We start from the raw sequence: 18,045 nt of genomic DNA on the forward strand, positions 1-18,045 counted from the left end.
CGGTAATTATTATAAACGATAACGACAAGCAAATTATTTCTTTATAATAATCGATTAATTATAATTATGAACGCAGTAAGTAAGTAATATATTAAATCCTTTGAAGAAATAATAGAATAAAGTAGATAGAAAAGATCAACAAGAGAGATCTTGTAGACATTTATTTTATTTTCCTATTATTTACACGAATAATAAATATGCAGGGAAATTATTAATAAAATGTCAAATTTAACAGCTATTGATTTAAAATTAGCATCTTAATGTTCTTAATTTTTTCCAAAATTATGTGTACGATTTTGAAAATATTTGCTATCGATCTTAATTTTTTATTTAATAGTAACATAAATTATTAATTCAAAATCGTCATAACTGTTAATCAAATTGATTAGTTGACAAATGATTTTTTGCGAACCTTGTGAGCCCGTATCGAGGCACCTTCGGAACAGGCGAGCGTAACGTCCACCAAGCTTTCGTCGTGCAGCAACTGGCTGAATACTCCCAGCAGGTTGCTCTGATGATTGTTCCACCTCAGGCAATAGTGCTCACTTCCCATGTCTGAGCTAGCTCCCGCCGCTGGCAAAACAATAAAAAATAAAATGTTTAAAAATACAACCAAGAGTAAGTTGTAACTTAGCTTTACGAAAAACCTACGACGAACTTATTTATCCTGTATAAATAATAATGATTATAATATTAATATAAATTATTATTTTACACAAGGTTTTTGTTTACAAATAGTTCGCAAGTGTGTCATTTTCAGTGTGTCTGTATTAGGAAATATACGTTACAATGTGAAAATCTGTAATAAACGATCTTAGTCTTTAGTCTGTTTGTTTCACATTTAACAGATTTTAGATATTGTGAGACGTATGGTCTCTTAAATAACAACTTCAGTGTTAATTGCTTGTTCATAATAGAAATATTTTATATTTAACTTAGTATACGAGATTATTGTTTGAAATTTGTAAAGTAGTGCAACATTTTTATTGCCTTTTTTTTTTCAATACTGCATATTCAATTCGAAAATACCTAACTGACAACTATTATATATCATTAGTAGTTCTCAATCGTCTCCATTATTTTTTAAATATATCATCTCTATTATCCAATGACGTCGTTAACACTTATTTGTATAAATATTAGCTTAGTCTAGCTATAAATTTTTCAATACGAAAGACACCTTTTTATTACATAAACCATTTATTATTGTAATATGTGTTAGTATATATTAATTTAATAACATTAAAGATGCACGAAGACACTTATTTAAAATGTGCTCTATTGTGTTTAGTGCCGTCCTTTAAACGTCGAGGTCAATTATCAACATAAATAAAATATGAAAATTCTTTTTATCAGAAAATTCTTCGCTGCCAAAGTTGTAGGTTTTTTCATTGACTAAATTGTCGTGGTACTCTTAAGCATTCCATACTCTCTAATACTGAAAATTAAATTAAGATCGAGACTATATAACGGTAAGTCTTCAAACGTTCTGGTAAATCGGAAACGTTGCTCTCCAACTATACATGGTTGTATCGAGCTTCATGAGCTGGTGCTGAGTGTTGAAAGTATCATTCTTGATAAAAACAAAACACCATGCTCATGGTGTTGTTAAAAGTTAACCTAGTCATTTAACAAAAAAAAACTTTCTTATTTTTTACATAAACCATTATACAATGTATTATCAAATAATCACGCATTATAAGACATTCGAGAAAACTTCGATATTATTTAGTAACCATTGTTTATTGATGATCCGTACTTTTCTAAGTATCCTCTGTTTGATAGAATCGACAAAATCGAACCGCTGAATATCAACGACGATATAATTTTATGGACATCTAGTAAGGGTCACTAGAATGCTCCTATGATCTCACAATGGCACTCGTAGTAGCTTCAGAAGGTGCTGGAAACATGTTCCTCTCCAGACAAGATGTATTGTTATAAAAACAGCGTATCTTTTCTACTTCGTTACTAGTAGGAGACATATAAAGCTAAGCATTTTTTAAGGTTTCCTAGTTTTCCGCAAAGGATTAGGCTGGGTTTATGATATTCTCGTCTGCACCGTGGATATCTTTATCACAACTACTGAATTCTCCATAGTAAGATAGCGAATCTAGATCTTTTCATCTGGTCGATTTTAGAAAGAATTTTTAACACTAGAGTCTGCAGAGAAGCGGTTGGGTGATTATGAATGAATAAAAACTGTCTTTGGCAATTATGTGCAAGACACTATGAAGCCTACATCAAGGCGTTGCGTACAGCAATTTTAATAAATATTGCTTATAATAAAATATTTTTCAATTCTTAATTCCACTCTATTGGAATTTTTGTTTATTATTTCGTATAAACCGCCCTTAATTTTTTTTCGTAATGCTTAGAATAAATTTATAAATTTCCTTTTTCGTGTGAATATAGTGACCTTTAGCATAGTCAATAGCGCATTTTGTAACCGTTTGTTTAATACCACATTATAGATATCCTAGTTTAAAGGCATTCATGCAAATTACATGCAGAAATTTTATTTAAACGACAGACTGAATCATTCACCGCGTCAGAAATTTAAACGAAATGTTTTTATTTATATTTACTACTTTCTGACATTGACATAATACGTCATGTCCTTCATGTATGTCTAGAATACGTCTTGATTATACACACTGATTTTATAAAATTATCATACATTAGTATTTAAATGCCATTTTACGTAAGTATAAGAGGTGATGCAGTCGCTTTTGATGAAATACGTTAGAATAGTAATAGACTATGCACTCTTACTCACAACTGAAAATTCCACTTGTCAGTTGTGGATATTAAAACCACAATGAGAAAGGCTTCGATTGCATGAGAGGAATCTCTTCGTTAAATAGATAAATGGCCGCTGCATATCTGTATATTCAGTGATAGAAAGGGAATGGCGTAAATAGATCGTCCTCTAGATCTTGGACCATTCACTCTACCCTGGACAACAAGTCTCTTCACAGCACCGAACTTTCTTTGTTTTACTTAGTCTAAGTATATTAAAATTTTAAGAAAGAAAGATTATCGATAAGCATTGCCTGAAAATGTTGAAAAATACTGGTCAACTTTTTATGTGAAATGCCCCACCGTAGCATTTCTAAAATTCTTACGCCACTCTATGTAACACATATATTTCTTTATATTAAAGCGAAAGGGTAAAACTCGTGTCGAGTCCACTTTCGAATTGCTCCCCTGTGCTTTTCACAGCTTTTCTCTGTACATAGAGTATCAATATTATGAAATAATTATTTTTGCTTCTGCAGCTAATTTAAATTACTTACACAATTTAAATTATTTTTTCTTTCAAAGTATTTATTTAAATATTCTCTGCAAACGCAATGTTTATTATAAAATGAATGAATTAAAATTTTTACTGATAAAAATATTTCAGAAGTATAACTTTCGCATTAAAAAAAAACTGTTTTTTTTTTAGGTTGTTACAGTAACTTATACCTTGAACATTTTTAACAAGATAAACCAGAAAAATTTAAGGGAATTTTAATTTTACTTCAGAGTGGTGTTAGAGACCTATAAATATGCAGAACTCCTTCTCTATTTAGAACACTATAGAAGATAGGACGATTCATTACGTTTAGCTTCGTCTTATCGGCGTAGCGCGCCGACTTATTTCCTGTTCACGTACGTAACTAACAACTTATAAAATTGATTAGCATTATTCGCCGCTTGGATTTTTACAAAAAATCGACATGATTTCTATATTTGGTTAGAATTATTCAGACATTATTTTTTTACAAAATGTTGCTTGCACGCTTTGTCTTCTTTGGAAAAGAAGGTTAATTTTTTACCAGTAGTTTCGTATTTATAAAATAAATAAAAAAGTATCAAATAAATATTCCACGATGTCAACAATCAATTCCGCCAACTATTACAGGAGACAACTAATAACCCGTAACGCGCATACAAAACGCTATTTATATGTTAATATCTGATTTGAATATAAAATTTTATTTAAAAAATATTTAAAAATAGATATATATACATATTTTTGTTTCTTTATAAATTAAAATAAGCTTATTACTCTGCATTCATTCATTTTAATAATTATATAATGGTTGTGCACTTTAAATATTTCGGACTTTTCATTAGACCTGATGTAAATAATGTTCGATGAAGAATACTGTAATTAATATAATTCTATTAATATTAAATTATCGTAAAATATGTATTTTTAAACAAAGAGTAACTTGTAAAATTTATTCTTAAAAATAAACTATCAATTTCGTGTTTGCTATTTAATACATATTTTACCTTCAAAACTCCGTTCAGTAATAATTTGCATCGAAAATGTTATTATATTATTTTCAAACGAAGCAGCACTGCGTTGTAAATGTAGTTACGTTTCATATTCTATGATTACTATTTCGCGCCTCCATGCGAGAAGATAAATATAGTCGCGGGTATACTATTTAAATATGGTGTGCGCACACGCGTGCTGCCGCGACGCAGTCAAGATCAAGGGCGCGCGATTGCGCAAGAGTTGGCTGTCGCACCGCACTGCAACGCGGTGTGATGTCATCGGGCCGTCTACGTCTCCCCACTCCTTCATCACGCTCGTTTCAGAAAGGCCGCGGATGCGGAACGTTCTATTTTTAATTTTTGACCGCATGAATTTCTAGTGGCCTTAGACACTAGTTTGTCTAGGATTTTAAAATAAATTTACATTTCGGTTTTATTTAAAAATAAATTTTAAATTTTGTATTTATATTATCGAAAACGACTAATATACTCAAAAATATAGAACTACTTCATAGCAGCATGTTAGTAAGTTGAAGTGGTAATGGAACGCGCACAACAAATGACCTCTGAAGCGTTAAGGTTCTGGAATGGAGGCCACAGACCGGCAAGTGTAGCGCAGGACGTCCATCCACAAGGTAAACAGATGTCCTTCTTAAGGTAGCAGAAAAATGCTGGATATAGGCCACTTCCATCCAGTCACATCGGAAATCTATGAAGGTCGTGTATGTCCAGCTGAGAACGTTCTACGATTAAAATAATATTGATGATTTCATTTTAGAACAAAATTCGTGTTAACTATAATAAAAACTTACCGACCATTTTTATAAATACTGCGAAGCAATGTTGACGTAAAGTAATCCCAACATAGTCTTGTTGGGGATTACAGCCGCGGTAATCAATTTTGATCATATCAAAGATCTGGTTCAGATCCGCGTCGTCATTGCCGACGGATTAAAATGTTTTATTTATCTTATTGAAACGAATCTAACAATTTTACGGGTAGAGGTTTTTTTATATAGTTGTATTAAGTGTGCGAGAATATGGATTTCTACGCTTAAACGAGAATAGATGACGCGACATTGCTCGTTGTAACTATGCATGACCTTCACAGCTACAGTGAAGCTAGCATGCACTATGTATTAAGGTAGTGGACATAACCGACAAATGTGGCGATGTTCATGTTAAATCATATATGCCGAACACAGTATTTGATTTGTTTCTCATCTAAAATATTGTGTGAAATTATTAGCCATAAATTAAAAACGTGAAAAGAACGCATTATAGCCTTGATATTAATAATTTTTTCGGTTATGAATATTTGCAAATAACATGGTTATCGCATAAATTATAGTATTATGTAAATACAAGACGTCCATTAAATGCGTGACGATTTATTAATCAATCTATTATTTTATTTTAAATATTGCTAAACTTAACTGGACATGAAAGTGTATTGTATTATTTTTAAACACTTCTTAATTAATTGATTTTACAGTTTTTATAAGCTGATGGCATATGTATGATAATAATATTAACAAGTTCATTACGTTCTTATTTACTTAAAAAAATAATCTATTAACTTTTTTTATAAGGATAAATTTTTGAATCCATTTAACATAAAATTTTATCAATCGATGGAAACTTGGATAATTTCTTATAGAACTAGCCAAGACAAGAATGTAATGTATTTTTGCGCATTTGAAATAGTTAAAATTAAATAGTTTATACACGTGATGTGTGTCCGTTATGACACTTCGATAGCGATACTCTGTCCCATTAGTTTTACTGCACTGTATTGAATTAGTCTTACTCTGCACGCGCTGATCTGAGCGCGTTGCGTGGGGATCAAGGTCGCGCTAAATAACGCACACACAACGTACGTACGTTGGCGATATCTTTGAACAGTTGCCTGCCGATTGGTAAACTAGGTAACGTCGGCTGGACATCCGGTCGCACCCAAATTGGATTTAGGATTCGTACGTTACTAAATTGGGCTGGAATTGCGTATCGCACATGCACATGTGTGTGGAAGTTATTACTAATAATTATAAATGTCCGTGACCACGTGTTTTTTTTTATTTACATAATGAAGTATTCTCTTACTGTCTAATTATTATTACTTTTTTACCGATGGTTCGAAAGAAATTAATTCTAGGAATTTAACCTAAATCAGAAATATGTCTCTTTAGTATTTGGAGTATATACGGAAGACTGCCTAATTAAGAACATCTTGGCCGGGCTTGAGTTACTCCGAGGCACTAGGACCCGACGTGGCATTGCGGTTGTTCAGACATCTTGGACAGGTTCATACCTAACATTGAATATACTAATGACGGAGGTAATATTTAATATTATTGTATTTAAACTCATATGTAAAACGTATTATGTAGTAAAATTTAGTTCATCTATGCAGATTTATAATTAAAAGACGTTAATATATAAATAAGCATCCAGAAATGTCAATAATACAGAACTGCCACTAAATATTCGGTACAATCGCAAAATTATTTAACACAAACTTCATTCCTGCCGTGGTACATTGCTTGACTGCCTCCTGATCGATTTTTAATAAGACCGGTTGACGGTGGTATGCATCCTGCGTCTTCCGAAAACCGTAACATGTTCATCAGTCCACCTTATGGGTGGACATCCTATGCTGTACGTGACGTCGGTCTGTGGTCTCCCTTCCAGACCATTAAGGCTCCAGGGGTCATATGTTTTACGCGTTACGTGGCTTACTCTCTGTCAATTCAACTTACCAATCCACTAAGCTATGTCAGTTACCTAACATAGATGCAACGTATTGCAAAACAATAAACCTCTTTGTAAATTATTTAAAAAAGATTATAAAAGTGAAGCAAATGTACAGCTTCCCGGCTTGCGATGTAAATGAAGGCAGCGTCTGTTGGTTTCCTTTCTTATAAATGTTATACTCATGTTTTATGAATGAGGTAAGTTAGTAATATAAAAAATTACTATATCACCCACACCAAACTTCAATCTTTGACGCTTAATACACAAGAAGATAAATAACAAAAATTGTGAAAATTAACATGTGATGAGTAAATAACTTTGTGTAGAAATTTATTTAGTTAATGTTACTTTTATTATTAAATAGTACATATAGGGCACTATGTTTATTATTTCAATGCAATACGTAATAATAAGTTACAATATCTAATATATATGTTACTCAAAGACAAAGACTGTATTAACTACGAACAATAATTAATTAGAAGTTTAACATAAGATACAAAAACGCAAATAATATGAAATAATTTAACTAAGACCCTTCAAATTAACCTAAATGTTACGTAACGGGGAATGTATTGTAATTACTGAAATAACGTAAAATGATGGATTGTCTTAATTGTTTGTAAAAGTATTAACTTTAACAGAAGCGTTAAATATACGTATCCAAGTTAACTTTACTGTCAACTCTTTTATAGATTTTACACACTTGCGCTACCTACTTACCTTATCCAAAAATTAATGTTTTTATCATATTTCATGTATTGATAGTATAATACAAAAAATTTTTTTTCACAATCCAGATTTCCATACATAAAATTAATTATTGTTCACTGACTGTCCCTACAGATTTCGTACTGTAGTTATTAATCATGTTGCATTTAAATAGAAAAACAAATTAATGCAAACTTTTCCATTGTAATACGAGTATCTTAATAAAGAGCGATTGAAATTAGGTGTAAAAGCTTCAAACTTTTTGCTGACAAATGATCCATACATTCTACTCCTTAAAAGTTTTTACACCCATAACCAATCACCTTACTTATTGTTGTATATGGTAGATTATTTACTTGGTTTACTATCTGTACTTGCAGACATTGTACTGAATTTTTTGGACTGTCACATTCCCATGGAAAAAACAAATTGCTGTTAAGTATTTCTGAGTGTACTTCTTTATATAGAATGACTGGAAGTATCTATTACAACTATAATAAATCATCATGTATATCAACATATGTATTACATAAATATTTTAACAATTTCTAATTTTTAACAAAAAATTACTAATAACTTTCCAATCTGTCTGTTTTGTGGAAATATTTTAACAAACGTACATTCAATATCTGTAATTTCATTTTATGTTTACCTTGTGTCATCGATTTGATTTTAATGTGCTTTTGTAAGTTACATAAAATGTTGCTTACATCTTAATTCAGAATGTATATTATAAATTTACAATAAGATCATTTCGAAATTCTATTGTGTTTACCATGAAGAGTTTTCCGGTTTGGTGGAATACCGAAATAGTAACTATATTTTCCAAAAACATTTCTATCACGTTACATGAAGATGTTATTAAAATCCAAAGTTTTGGTATAAAAATTTCAGTGTGACATACAAAATGTTGATACTATGTTCAAGTATTTGTAATAAGCAAATGTGGTCTAAAATAATTCGTTACCAAAGTAATTCATTACCTAAAGAAATAAGCGGTGAAATGTTATATTGTAACCATTATACTTTTCCTCAAAATTGTATCAATAAATCTTTATACATGTATACATATTATCGTTAATACACACTAAAAAAACGAGCACTGTCTCTGCAATAAATTTATACATTTACTAAATTATATGCTAATGACTGTAAAACTTTATATTAGTGAATATGACAAAGAGAACTGTTCATTATCCTACAAATCGACATCAAACAGATATCGTGTAATAGGGTAGATTATTACTTAGTATTCTCGCGTCTGTCGTGTATTTTTAATAAAACGGCCATTAAATTAAATAATGTGTATGCATGCTAAAATGTTCTATTACTTTTACTACATTTGTTTCATTCTCTTGTTACGGTAAATATCCCTTCTATAAACGTACAACAAAAGTTCATATTACAAGAGCCCGATTTTGAAAGAAATGAATACTTAAAAATAAACTATGTGCTTAAAATTATTAATAAGTCCAACTAAAGTAGACTTTAAGTGACATGGATTCTTTTAATTGCTTTTAACGCGCTTTGCTCCTACTTGCCCTATCGACTGATTTAGATTACATTAAATTTACGTGACATAATTAAAACATAAAGTATCGGAGATCAATATTGAATTAGTCAAATAAATTAGTTGTAACTAATATCAGAGAGATAAATAGTATTGCAACGGTGAATATTACTATTGAACATCTGTAAAATTTAATTAATTAGCTACTCGTATTATTGTTGAAATAAATTATATTATTATTATGAATCTTATTCAATAATAACAGTATTCATTGAACACGTTTACAGAGATTTTTTTAAAAACGTAAATAACTAATCTAACTTCCTAAAGTGGATATCATTATATTACAAATTACATACTATTTCTTTGTAATTAACGTGTCTCTGCAGATTTAAATAAAATAAGTAAAATCTGGACAAAAACTCATAAAATGTTTTCTTAAAAGTATAAATTAACATTGTAGATGATAAATAAATGCTTTACTTAAAAATTTCTTATTAGGAACGTATCTGGACACACATACCAATTGAACAGATTAGAAACCAGTGATAACTCACTGCTTAAAGCAACTCAAAGTATGGGAAAACCCAGAGAACATTGTTTTTATGCATCGAATTTTTGTGTACCTATAGGCATGAATCTCCGACGGATGAACAGAAGTTTTTTTTTTTATAAATGACATCAAACATTTTATCTAGACAAGAAATAAAAAGTTTTTGTACATCCGGGTATATTTAACATATTATTTGTTTTCAGTTTTATTCTTATAATGTGTTAATAATTATTAATAAATATTTTTGTTAAAATTTGGTAACTGTTGTATAACTATTATCCACCCACATATTTTATTATTTTTGTTAGATATAGTAAAATAAAACAGTATTAATTTTGTTGAATTTTTGGGACATGTGGCAAATGTTTGAAATCGTTAACAACGCATCCAGGGGGAAAAGTATAAACGATCGTCGCTTTAATAGAGGCGGGGAATGCGCGGGCGGAGATGTTGAGCGCCTACGCGGAATTTTTGCACGGAACAACGCCTATCACTGTCCGGCATCCTCGCAATCAATTCAGTATTATTGACCGAAAAACCACGCCACATTTAAGCGTTACAATTCTCGCTCAACTCATGGTCTTTATATCCACAAAAAATAAGATAAATAAGAACTAAGTCTATTTTAATTTTTAAAGACAATACTTTTCAAGCTTTTAGTTAAGCAATAGTCTTTCATTCCAGAACATCAGTTTAACATTCATTATAAAATATAACCGAAGTAGAGTTAAATAAGTTACGCAAAATGTCCGTCAGATAAGGCTGGTTTTATATTCCTCGGTTGTGAAGCTTACAACTTTAAATATTGGTGAAAATTGATAAACTAAATGCTATCATAACGCAATAAATGTTGCGATATGTTTTCAGAAACACTTCTTTGATATTTTCAAGGTTTTAGTTGATTTTTAAAAACGACTCCATCTTACACAATTATAGAATACGCACAGTAAACAGGATATATCCGACGCCTTATAAATATCAAGACTATGAATATGCAAGTCTAACGGAAAAAACTGTTTAATTACTATGCTAAGGCTATCTGGACGTAGACGTTTCGGCTTAGTTTTTTTATTCATTTTCGGTCTGGCGCGTCAAACCAGTCTACCTAGACGGTTTAGATATTCTAATCTTTCGAATATTTTCTTGCGATCTTTGTCTAAATAGATCAATGGCTGTAACCTCGGCAAGAGTTAGTCACCGCGATGTAATGGCAATTACTCTAATAAATTAACAATCGATTAGATGTCACTTCAATTTTGTGCTTAGTCTAGTGTACTTAGATAAAAATTGTAAGAGGAAATTTCATTTTGACCGCTATAATCTATTTTGAGTGTAAATTATAACAAATATTTTTTACAAAAAGTTACTCAAATTATCGTAAACATATTAAATTTGTCATAATGTTTAGCCGCGATTTCAGTTACGTTCAAAGGGCATTTATAAAATAAAAATCAAATGAATTAAGAGTATATGTAAGTTAATAACATCGAACTTATAATTTTTCTGAAATGCCCGTGTGTTCAAATTTAAAAACCACTAACCACTACTCACGGGGATTTCCGAAAGTCTTTTAGCACAAAAACGAGCAATTGGAATAGAGGTCATTGTGCCTAATAGTCCGGTCTATAGTAAACGAAATCTAACACGCCGTGTTTTATGTTTAGAACGTTTAAAAAAAATCATTAACACTAATGATAATGACTCTTGAGAGGGAATATTCCAAATTTTCGTATTAGGCCTTCTGTTTTAAATTAATCAAAAGGATGTTGGCAAGCATATTCACAAATGTTATATATATTGCCTTGTTACATACTAAGGCTACATACTATAATGTTTAAATACAATGATTCATTATATCTATGCGATAAGCCAGTATAATTATTAATTGTGTCTAGATTTTTTATGACATAAAACTAATGCCTTTTTGTTTCAGTCACAAAGAAGCAAATTGAAATATATTATTTGACAACGTATGATTAAAATGTTACTTTTAAGATCTTATCATATATGATAAACAAATTACATGTAGTACTGAGAGTATTCTTTCAAAATATTCTTTATTGTAAAGCGTGCCAAGAAAAGAAAACAACCTTTAATAGACATCAACGAGTGCTCGTTAGTTTATTATTTTTATTAACAAAAAAGTGAATAGAGTTACAGTATAACTTAAAATAGTTTTTATCGCTATTTGAATTTTACTCGGGTAGTATTCATAAGAAGACCTAAGCAAAACTGTTCCGAAATTCTGTCTCACTAATTGTCAAGATACGAGGAAGTAACTGTATCGTCGTTCGCTTTTTTAGGACTACCGAATTCTATTCAGAGGTATTCCAAGAACTACTAAGTTTTTTCTTGCTTGACTTTAGAAATTTATTTTCTAATCAATGATAAAAACTATATTAATACTTTTTAGAACTGAATTTTTATTTGTGGTGGAGTGGTTAAATTTTATTTCATTTGCTATATTCAATAAATGCTTCATTTATATTCATACTACATGTAAAAATATATAATATATAGAAAAGGCTATAATAGAATAACCTAAATTTACGGGTTATCGGAAGTGAAACGGTACTTTCATAACAAGGATATTATTAAGCTGGGCCAGTTCCAGCCAAAGAGTTCTTTTAAGAACTGAATGCTTTGTGCTAGTTAGATATGGATTATGGAGTATTGACCGGTATTAAAACCATATCAATCAATCTATTAATTTTTTGTCGACGGTCCGCGCAAGTGTAGAACAGTAAATGACAAATTAAGTTTTATAGAAAAAAGTATTGCCGATCAAAGATCGTACATTTTACATTGATTTGTTTAGGAGTTGTGGACGAAAGTTGAATTGGTTTATCAAATTTTTATCTACGCGCTAATTAAGTGTCTAGCATTATGCGTATTCTCAAGGGTAAAGTCTACGTCCGAACACATGCTCGTGCGACTGTGTTGTCTGCGTGCGAGCGTAGAGCTCGAATAAACGTCATGTAACCTAGGCGCCTATTGTGAGCTAAGTGCATATGTGTTGGTATGCTATAGATGAGTGCGTGGCCGTCGCTGGCGGCAGCTAACTTTTTCGATAGGAGATACGTAGTTACTATGCCCGAAATAAATAGGCGGATGAATTTCGAGTCAGCTGTATGCGTTTTGCAATGAACCGCCATCTCACAAGACGTAGCATAAGCCGCACGTCGAACGTCCGCTACATCAATGAGAAAAATATATAATTGCAATATTTAGTATTTCGCCCGTTAAAGATATTAAGTAATTAAGTATAAGTTTGGTGAAAAACAAACTGCTAGTCAAAAGAATTCTACAGGTTTAATACATAAAAAGAAATCACATTCATTTACCATAAAATTGCTAAATTAATTAGTAAAATTATAACATTTTTCTGTCTAGGGAATATAAACAGTTTACTGTTTAATTCAATTGTTACAATAACGCCGACTGAGAAAACGCACAGTTTCAAATATTCTTTTTAAAAATCGAAGTCAATAAAGATAAGCGCAAAATATGGGAAACAAATTTTAATGAAAGTAATCGGCTCATTTATTAAATTGTAATGTTTGATGAACAATTCTTTTATTTAATCGAATAAGCTGCGTTACGTAATTTGTCGATATCCTTGTTTTATTATTCCTTTATGAAAATCATTAAGTTTTCTTAATGTATGAATCCGCTCATAGAATTGTTAAAAACGAGTTGAGAGAAATAAGTTTAAAGATTTATTAAAAATTAAAACGAAGTCACCAAGTTTTGTGCTATTTGATTCAAGCACTTAAAAGTTAAATAATTGATAGATGACAACTTTATAAAGTATTATTAATGACCTCAGGAAATCTTAAATCGAATTTGAAAAGGAAAACAAAATTTAAATTAACTAAAGAGGATATAAAACAATATTGTAATTGGATAATCCGAGTATAAGACAAATCAAGTATGGAACCAAATGCCATTTTTAAAACTCATCGTCTTTATGAGTTGAATGTTTGTTGACGGGGATTTTATTAGGTGCAGAGATATCTTTTTTTAATCATAGAATAAGTTCTCTTCGTCTACGACACTTTTACTTACTACGATTATAAGCTCGATCCACACAAGCGATTGCGATGATTAGGAACGAACATTCGGACAGCACCATGGCTGAAAACTGACCGTCATTTGTCCCCATTTTGATCCGTCGGTTTATAACTTAGGGAGAGTTCTCGAGAGTATGGTATGCTATTAACGCAACAATAATTTGAAGTCTCTGAAATAATCCATAACATCAGCAATGAAATTTTACCCATTAAGAGAGTGCGTGACTCTATTGGTAACTGGCCTCGACACTTAGGTGACTGTATTAGATCCAATGAAATTATCTTCGAATGATGATTTATTTTGAGTAAATCATTGATTATCTTAATTTATAAACTAACACAAGATATACTAAATACTACAACTACAAGATAAACTAACAAAGATTTTTCCTTTAACAATATTTTAGGCTAAGACTAGTTTATGATAATTGACTAAATAAAATGAAAATTAGTATAAGATGTTCAAAAACTTATATGCCATAACATTGAGTATTTTCACAGGTGGAGTCGAATCTATCCGTTACATTTTGCCTTGTATATATTGATAATGTTAACTAATCAAACTAGACGCACGCGAAGATGACCCGTCGTATGTGCTAACAAAAACACCCTTTCTATTATCGAACGCCGAAGCGTTATTCCCAACATATTTGTTTTCGCTAACTCCTTTCCTGTCTCACGATTATATTATTGTATTATGTACGTTCTATTAAATTGAAAATTGCTATTGAAATATCTATAAAATTTATATCTTAGTATTCATTATTGAATGTACTATATAAGTAATACTACCTTATTTAAAAAATAAGTAAATCCTTTGTGTAAACTATGTAAGCAAAAAATCGATGAACTTAAGTCAAAAAACGAAAAAGAAATCCACTGATTTCCACTAAGCTAATTGATTAATTACCTGTCCCCTACTCTTTTTTAACTAATTGTATGCATTCGCATCAAAAGGAGAACGTGACAAGGCTGGCATTAAAATAAGTTTGTACCGGACATAAAATAAAATACATAAAATAGATAAATATGTTATTATTAAATCATAATAAAACTATTTGTTTTCGATTTTGTAAAAATACAAAAATATTTCTTTGAAGTTTTAAATAACCCAAGTTAATAATCCAAATTATTTTCTTTATAATTAAAAACACAATACGATATACGAGTCATATTAACAGTCAATTTTAAACTCAATTTTTATACCATCAGGGTAAAGTATACCGAAGTAAATTCAGCGGGTTCAACTTGTTAATTTATGACGTAAAAAGCACATGACTTATGTTTAACATGGATATTGCAATAATTTTAGAGCACGCGTTTATTTTAGCAGCCAGTGAATTATGCGAAAACCTTATCTGTAATTCACTCGAAACACTATCAGATAGGCTGTGTAATGTAACTGATAACCTTCAAAAAGCAACAGGACGATGTATTATCAGCAACCCAACGTTATCAATAATTTTAAAATCGGCGAGGCCTCCAAAATGATTAATTTTGGATATTTAAGCGAAAATACCAGACAAAAAGCAAAGAGCTATCTACGAATATTTAGGTAATGTGTTATTATCTACCGCGCTGTTGTACAGTTGATTACGATGTGAGGTAGGTCAGCGCTTAATAACGAAAATAACTCTTATCTTTTACAGTCTATCTCCAAGACATGCCGAATTTATTTGGAATATTTTTAATTAATGTCATAACATTGTGTACTCTGCTATACGGTTCGGCTAGAGCTTATAGCTCTATCATAACACAGCCGTGAAAACATACCAAAAGCTCATATTGAATATTAATAAATCATATCTTACAATGTTTATTTTTAAGTTTATGCAATCGTCAAGGATGTACCAATTTTAACCAATTTTAACATATTTTTATACTTTTGCAACTATCTGCTACGATGTGTAAGGAGATATATGTATATTTCTAAGTGTTTAAGTTGATTTACGTCAAATTTACTGAAAGTTTTCTTCCGATATACCATTCGGTCGTTATTCAGTTTAACCTTTACTCGTTATTAAAAACATAATAACAAAAAGACTACACAAGAACTAAGTTTAACACCAACTAAACTATTTTTAAATAAAATCTTAAGAAACCTTGACGATGCATAAAATGCATTTAGTCCAGGATTTTACTGTTATCTTGTCTTTCTACGATTATCGAAAATTAATCCTGCGTTTTTCGATAAAACATGTGTACTTTTAAATTGTTTCCATGTGATATTATCACAATTCAAAAATCGTTAATTACGTAAAACCATATCTAATACTTTTAAATAAAAAAGATTGCATACAAACATTATTATTCGTCAAAATCTTTACACCGCTAGACTTAGTATTACAAGTTTTGTGTCTAGACTGTATTTAATTCACTAGACATAAATTTATAGCAATTGAATACCATAGAATAAAATTGTGTGAACAGACAGTAATTAATTCATTGAACTTATAAATTTATAGCAATGGTATACGAAAAAACCATCCAGATGGTTTTAAAGATGTTGTTAAAGTTGTTGTAAATTCGTTAAATGTGTAGTACATTACGGATTCAGTGTTTATAATGAAATAATTTATAACTCTTCCATTTAATTTTGACACCTAGAAATAAAAGATGTTTTTTAAATAGTCTTATTTACATATAACTTTATATTCAAACTGGAACAAAGAAACTAACTAAACATCGTACAAATGTTTCATTTATAGCTATTAATATATAGGGATGACACTTTATAAATATTATAAAACAATAAAACGTTTCTGTTTTTATTAAATGCTTGGAGCTGATTATAAGGTTACTTGTCCTTAGTTTATTAGGATACTATCATTCAAAGTAAACGACTTATGTTGAATGTTTTAATACAGTATCCATACATGCACACATAAATGCTACCTGTATTAGAACCTTTATATTATTTTTATACCCTTAAGACTAATTATTGCAATCATTTTAAATGTGTAAAAGTTAATGTTACGTTTTACTACGTTGTGCTTAGTGCAAAAGTTTTAGAACAAGATGTAGATTATACATTCAGTTTTTTGTCATTTTATAAAGGGAAGTATGTATGTAAAAATATATAACCATATTTCCAAGGACAGAAGAAACTGCACGAAGCACGTAAACGAACTAGACAAGGCGCGAATAATAAATTAACGCCTTCTACAATGTTGACATTAAGCTAGACTGCCGCCTTCGTTCAGATCCTGAAAGAGCAATCGCTACACTAAAACTATCCTATATATATACAGGCGACATTAGTATTTGTGAACTGACCAATATAACATTATTTGGCAATAACCATGTGTTATTCACAAATTGTTAATATTTTTTTAGCAAGAGGTAAATATTTCGGCGTACCTATTGCGCTACGATGTCCGAAAGGGTGCGCGTACGGCTGGGGATGTTAGCACTCGTGTCGGACGGCGGGCAGTGCACAAACACTCACATTCAAATATTCATCTAACCTTGATGCGAATCGGCGCACTCCGGGTTCCATCCGACGGTCGTCAATACAGACGGGTAGAAGAGCTCGGTTCAGGTGTTAGAGGCAAAGCGACACAGGTGAGTCGACGCGGTGGAGGCTGGCGGAGTGTTGACGGCGCGGGCGTCGGGCCGAGGGCAGCGCATCGGCGCGCCGCCACCGGCGGAGTGGTCGCGGGGCTGCGGCGCTGTGGCCGCGCTACATGTCACGGTGCGGCGAGCGCGCTCCTCGCGCCGTGGTCACCGACTCACAGTGGCGTCGCCGTCCTACTGTCTGCCCGACGGCCGGGACGGCGGCGCGCGTTGCACCGCCCCGCTGCACTCTGCCTGCCCCCCTACCGCTGAGCCCCCTTTCGGCCCCCTCCTCCCGCCGCGCGCCACCCACTCCGCCTCGAAGAATTTTCCGCATCGGGCGGGAAAAATCGATTGTGCAGCGAGCCCCGAATAATTTCGGCAAGACGCACGGCGCCCTTGCCTCCTATCAGACGAAGTTACCGGCGACCGTGCCGGTCAAGCGCTGCGCAGTCCGTTACCGTCCTACTTCATTACATTAAAGACCAACTATAATCCCGACCTTGTCTTTTTACAACTGTAAATAGTTTAAATTAAATTTCTTACAATGTTACAAAAATATTTATGGATTTATGTTTTATTTTTTATTTATTAGTAAGAAAGCTTAGAGAGAA

General features: G+C 31.7%; 1 protein-coding gene across 3 annotated transcripts in view; it reads right to left on the reverse strand.

The window, feature by feature from the left end:
* Nucleotides 1–17,621, reverse strand: part of mamo (maternal gene required for meiosis) — a 33,299-nt gene extending 15,678 nt beyond the window's left edge. For 2 of the 3 annotated variants that reach the window (XM_068775397.1, XM_068775400.1), the window contains exons 1-2: nt 17,344–17,621; nt 413–573 (exon numbers count right to left, since the gene is read on the reverse strand). In XM_068775397.1, the coding sequence (XP_068631498.1) occupies nt 413–553 (141 nt within the window). In that variant the 5' untranslated portion in view covers nt 554–573; nt 17,344–17,621. Of the gene's footprint in view, nt 1–412; nt 574–17,236; nt 17,323–17,343 lie in introns of those variants that run through there. The other variant, XM_068775398.1, reaches the window with a different exon arrangement.
* Between the last annotated feature and the right edge of the window lie 424 nt (nt 17,622–18,045).

Source organism: Battus philenor, unplaced genomic scaffold, assembly GCF_028537555.1.
Source record: "Battus philenor isolate CCGP_79_NKW_IND1 unplaced genomic scaffold, ilBatPhil1.0.hap1 SCAF_8, whole genome shotgun sequence".
Lineage (NCBI taxonomy): Eukaryota > Metazoa > Arthropoda > Insecta > Lepidoptera > Papilionidae > Battus > Battus philenor.